We start from the raw sequence: 6,000 nt of genomic DNA, 5'->3' as shown, positions 1-6,000 counted from the left end.
GTGAACGGTTGCTTGATGTGTTGGTTGGTTTTGCCTTAGGCAATCCTGTCCAGAAGACAGAAAAATAGGAATATAAAGAAAAACAAACGGAAAAAAAAAAAAAAAAAAAAAAACCACTGAACTGAAACGATTGAGGTACCTGCATCTTGTCAGCATTCATAAGTCGGCACCTGAATGCGCTTTGAGATGTCCTTATGCTGTTTTTTTTTTTTCTTATTTTTTTTTTTTTTATTTTTAACTTTTGTGTTTTCCTCTCTTGATAAAAATACAGTAGCGAAGTGTGCTGGTAGTATTGATCCGATCAGAATAATAATCATACTAATAATAATAATAATAATGATAATTAATTTAAAAAACGTCAGGATAAAATAGCAGCTGCATTCATTGTTGTCTGAGATCCGCTGAGTCTGGAAAGACGAAGGTTGTTTCTTTCACTTCAGGTTTCGTTTTTGAGAGTTTTTCCCCCCCCCCGCCTCGTTCTCAGATGCTGGACTCTTTGGGTGCTAAGTCCACGTTGGTGACGGAGGTGAGCACGGAGACGAGGCAGTCGGAGGCAGGGCCGCTGCTGAGGCGCCGGATCTGAGAGAGACGCTCCTCTACGCAGCCCGCTGAAAGACGAGCCTCGGCGTCATGGTCCCAGCATTCCTCTATCGTCTCACACAACTGCTCCAGACCCTGCATACACACACACATACACACATTCGTTAACTGTGATCAGCGCAGATGGTCACAGGTCAGGTTTAAAAGTATCTAAAAAACAACAAACGCGTTATTATTCCAAAGTGTGACAATATTTCCGAGTGAAACAGATTTGGACTTTGGCATTGGAATTTGATTTGCTTGTGAAAAAAATTTGGCTTCCAAAAACAAATATGGAGTCAAATCTAGACACTCGCCTATACAGGAAATCTATATCTACGTACATAGATATTAGTCTGCAGTCAGTCATGGACTGCTCGCATCCCACCATGCTCATTAGAGGCAGCTGAGGTGGACGAGATCCTTCCAAAGCAGGCAGGGGACATAGTTTTGTCCCAAGAATGATTGCTAAGGCCAAAGTTTGTGCTCCCCCCTGTAAACTATCAATGCGTCACAACAGAAAATGCTTGATTTTACTTATTTTTTTTGTTGTTTTTTTGCCCATGGCTCTACAGTGACATAGCCAAAAACAATTTAGAGATGGGGAAAAAAAAGTTCCTGAAATGTGCAGAATCATGACCAAGGTCATGATCTAAGAAAGTAAAAAAAAATCACTTTTGATTTCATTTAAGTAAATTATTTTTGTTAGTTTTCAAGAATCTTTAAATAATTCAAGGCTACAATATATCTATGTATCTATCTATCTATGGAATAATTCATTCAAAAATTGATGAAGCATCATCACTGGCCGCTTATTTATCTTATTAACCAGAAAACTGGGAGGAAACCCATGCATACATAGGAAAAACATGTAGAAATCCTCACAGACAGTAACCTGAGCTCAGGATCGAACCGGGGAACCCTGGAGCTCTGCTCTTATTTCAGTTATCATATAGTGCAGCGGTGACTAATGGTCACTGAAGTTCAATGAAGTCTAGCATGACGGTCATTTATGCACACAAAAGCAGCAAAAACTTCACCAGTACTAACTGATGAACAGAGAAAAGTCTTATAAGACAAGGCTCTTCTCCGTCAGTTACTACTACTATACATTTCAAAATGACCTGGACGACAGTAAACCTTCGCAGACATGCTTACCGGATGTTTAAGCCAGCACTCCTTCAGCACGGGCCTCATCTTTTTGTGGACTACGACGTCCTGCAGGTCCTCCAAGGACGGGTGCTGTCCAATCTCCTCCTCAAAGGGCAGCATGTACTCATCCACTGGACCTGTACGGATCACCGACAGCTCAGAAAACCAGAGGCACTGCGCCAGGACGTCCAACAGAGTTCATCAGCATGGTCTTGGACTTTAATAAGGGACTATAACTTGAGGAGTGAGTGATGACACCAAAGTCTGCTCACTCATAGTAAGAACCTAATTCAATTCAATTTTATTTGTATAGCAGCTTTAGAGAAAGAAATACATTCAAGATATAAAGTTTAAGTGTATGAATTCACAGCATGATAACTGACCCAACATGTAACTGACCCAAAGAGGAATCAGTAGTCAAATTTCCACCAACGACTGGAACAATCACAGTGACGAATGTAAAAGCAACTGCGGTATCAAGCCAAACATGGATCACACACTTCGATTAACAATGTCCAATTTCTGAGCTTATATTTGCACTGCGATTACATTTGATTGCCTGAAGAAAAAAAATCTGCTTTGTGACAGTTTCTTAACTCAATTCATTAATAGCAGTAACAACAACCCTGATTCTATTGAAACTCTTAAAGCTCTGCTCAATTATCTGTTCATTTCCTCATTGGATTCATTTCAACAGGAAGCGGATGGATTGATGGAGTCGCGGTTATAAGAAGCTGTGAGCTCACCGTCAGCGGCTGTGCAGCGGGACACCAGCTCCCAGAGCACGAGTCCCATGGCGTACATGTCTATCCTCAGAAATGCATCTCTCTGGAAGTTAATGGCTCCCTCCAGCACCTCGGGCGCCATGTACCTCCGTGTGCCAACCTAACAACAGAGTCAAGCAGTTAACTTGCTCCAGTACGTGAAACTATTGCACAAAACTACAGCTTTAATCATGTGCTGGCATAATAAGCTACTGGACTATGTTAAATAATTGCTATTAACATTATGGAAGAGTTTACAAAGCTGTTCTTTTTCGGTCCATTCCAGTATGTTCTGGTTTTCCTTTCTTCTCAGAACCACTTTCTTACCTGGCCATGAGTGTCTCCTGGAGCTTTTCCAGGCTCAAACTTCACCGCCAACCCAAAGTCACCGATGACAGCAGTCAGATCGTTCTTCAGCATCACGTTTTTACTCTTGAAGTCCCTGTAAGTTAGAATGAGCATGAGTTAAGTTTGGATGACCTGAAACTAACAGCAAAATGTTTGATGACCTAGGAAAACCCATCAGATGTCATTTCAACTGAATTCTACAAAAATTGGATTTCTTAAATTTCTGAACATACTTTGACAATTCAACTTTAAGATACCGTAAATATATTTCAATATTATATGTTGGGTAAGGAGCCAGTTTAACTAATGCAGTGATAAAAACAGTGAGCCTGACTAAAGACGTCTTAAGCCTTGCTAGCTAAATGTGTTTTCCTCACACACTGAATGTCAGGCGTTGATCAAGTTGTTAGATGCCGTAGTGAAACAGACAAAGTCTAATCTATTAGGTTCCAGTTTCCAGTAATCAGATACCAGCTGTTAAAATGTCTGCGATATCTCCTGCACCACAGCTGGACTGAAATCTTTAAATGCAACTGTCTCCCTTTTACTCTTGAGGGTTTCAAATGTTATAACTGTAATTCTAGTTAAGATATGTGCAAAAGAGAAACATGGAACACGTCATTTCCAGAACGTTAATGTCTAAGCAGAAAATGTCCAGATTTCACTATGTGAAGGGTTTTCCCAGGCTGCCCCACAAATAACAGTTATCACATTCAGGTTAAGCAGAAGCCGTCACACAATCATGTTTTAAATCTTTTACATATTAGTAAGAACAAATGATCCTGACATGATCTGCTTTTTTGTCTTACCTGTGAGCAATTGCAGGTTTGGGGCCTTCTCCTTTGTACCGTGGTACATCTTCATGAAGGTAGGCCAGGCCACAAGCCATAGTTTCAGCAATGTGACATAGTTCATTCCAGCTTACAACACTTCCCTTCAGATAATCAGTCAGAGAACCCTGTAGAACAGAGAACATCTGAAAACTCAGCACAGCCTCAACTTACAATGCTTCTGCATCAACACAACTGACGCAGTAAAGGACGACTGAAAAAAAGCTTGTGATAGAGGCCACTGTGGAGGCTTCTAGTTCATGCTGGATTTTATTCATCTGTCCATAACATAATAAGCACCTCCATTTCTCCACTTAAACATCTGATTTGTGTCTCCATCTCATTTCCCTCAGAAAAAAAAAGTACCAGTCGTTTCCTAATTTATGCATTTCGATAAGAGCAAAAACTACTTAAGATGAATGTTGTGTCAATAGCTGAAAATTAATACAGAACACTAAATTGAAATGTCACAGCTCTTACCATTTACCTATTTGTTGTTAAAGCCTTCCTGCAAGCCTAAAAGCTTTTTAAAAACATGATAGTAACTACAGCTCCACACTTTTACATATACCACCACCATACAAACAGGGAATTCACTAAAACAACTTGCCTAGAGAAAGATTTGTTACCAAAATGAATAAGAATGGATCAGAGAGTCTGCAAGGGCATATGTTACGTTTTAAGGCGGCACCAGTGCATAACTGCCTTTTGGACTTGACCTCTGACCTTTTCATGGAACTCAGTAATGAGCCAGAGCTCCATTTCTAGGCTGGTCCCGCGTTTCTCAGCAGCAATGTAACGCAGCAAGTTCTCATGCTTCATCCCTGGCGTGGTGAACATGTCTCGCTCGTTCTGCCACGACTGCTTGTCCTGAAGAACAGAACGAAAAAAAAACAGTGATATAAGCATTAACTAACAAAATGAATGAACGAAGGATGTAAAGAACAAAACGACGAAGTGCGTTGTAACAGGAAAATAATCAACAACAGGGTGGTGTGATGTGGCCTGGGGTGAAGTAGAGTTACTCTTACCACCCTGAAGTTAATTATTTTATTATTAACCGCCTGTCCTGAAGTGTTTTATTCGTCGCATAGCACAGCAACTTTATCAACAATTACAATTTTTGATTAAGTAAAGATCGACATCCTATTTTTGTATGTGTTATAGTTATAATGTAATGTTGTGAAACGTACACGAAACAAGTTAGTTCTCGTTATAAACGGTCATTCCCTCACCAGCCTTAAAGTTCCTCATCCTAAAAACCTAAAGTTCCAGCTTTAACTGACTGGTACAACAAGCGCTGACACTGGAGACTCCTTCCAAAAATTGTTACATACATGTCTCGTCACTGATTGAAAACTTCACCGTTATCAATGATTAAACATTTTCATTGTTAAATAACAAGTCGTTTTAAATCAATGTATTATTAGGTTTAGATTATGTGGAGGGTCCACCATACAAGTCCCTATGATTGAGCTGTTGCTATAGAAACAACCGAACCAGTGCATTAATATAAACCTGTAATTAACCTGGCAGCCAGCATGATTGTAAGAGCTGCTGTTATAGGAAAATAATCAACACCTTCTGATCTGTTTGAATGGAGAATTCAACAGTGATGTGGTCATTAATGTACAGTAGCGTCTGTGGTGTCTGTTGGAATACAATTAACGTTTTGTGCAGAACAACAGAAACAAAGCATGAGAACGAACCTGAATGGGGAAGATCTTCACAGCTACGTATTCATTCATCATCTGGGCTTTCCACACACACCCAAAGCGCCCTCTAGCCTTAATCTCCAACAGCTGCAGGGGTTTCAGCCCTATCAGTGGAGACGGAGGGGCTGGACCTGGGTCCTGAGCAAAGACAATAATGCAAAACACTCTGAACACACTGGAATTGTCATTTTATTACAAGGATGAACAAAGTTTGTTGCTGTATGTGTTCTAATAGAAAGTGTCTTCAAATATTCTATACAGAAGAATTCCTTGCTGATTTCCTTATTATCATTGCAGTGGTGTGAGGATGATTTATAAAATATTTGATTACTAACTAAATTAGCACAGAAAACTGTGCTTTTTCATCGGGCAGAGACTTGAACCATGAACTGGTCAGATTTGGCAAAACAACCGCTAGATGGCGATAGTCATTATGAAAAATACAGAACTGAGCATCTGTACAGATAGACTGAATTAGGACAGGAAAGGAGAGCAAAAAAAAAAGACAGTCAATAACGAATAAATAGATAGAATCGGAACACTGTAGGAATAGTCATATGGTGTATATATGAAAAGCATCAAAGATGAATGAAAAAGAAAGATTCCTACTGT

The 6,000-nt window shown here is 39.8% G+C and overlaps 1 protein-coding gene across 1 annotated transcript in view; it reads right to left on the bottom strand.

Annotated features, from left to right (window-relative positions):
• Nucleotides 1-200: 200 nt before the first annotated feature.
• Nucleotides 201-6,000, bottom strand: part of acvr2ba (activin A receptor type 2Ba) — a 55,121-nt gene continuing 49,321 nt past the window's right edge. The window contains exons 5-11 of the mRNA XM_026913629.3: nucleotides 5,383-5,526; nucleotides 4,400-4,543; nucleotides 3,653-3,801; nucleotides 2,823-2,937; nucleotides 2,478-2,616; nucleotides 1,738-1,868; nucleotides 201-675 (exon numbers count right to left, since the gene is read on the bottom strand). Coding sequence (XP_026769430.1) covers nucleotides 481-675; nucleotides 1,738-1,868; nucleotides 2,478-2,616; nucleotides 2,823-2,937; nucleotides 3,653-3,801; nucleotides 4,400-4,543; nucleotides 5,383-5,526 — 1,017 coding nt within the window. The 3' untranslated portion in view covers nucleotides 201-480. The remainder of the gene's footprint in view (nucleotides 676-1,737; nucleotides 1,869-2,477; nucleotides 2,617-2,822; nucleotides 2,938-3,652; nucleotides 3,802-4,399; nucleotides 4,544-5,382; nucleotides 5,527-6,000) is intronic.

This window comes from Pangasianodon hypophthalmus, chromosome 1 (assembly GCF_027358585.1).
Source record: "Pangasianodon hypophthalmus isolate fPanHyp1 chromosome 1, fPanHyp1.pri, whole genome shotgun sequence".
Lineage (NCBI taxonomy): Eukaryota > Metazoa > Chordata > Actinopteri > Siluriformes > Pangasiidae > Pangasianodon > Pangasianodon hypophthalmus.
Note: the sequence above shows the minus strand (reverse complement) of the source record. Positions and strands in the feature narration are given on the sequence as shown.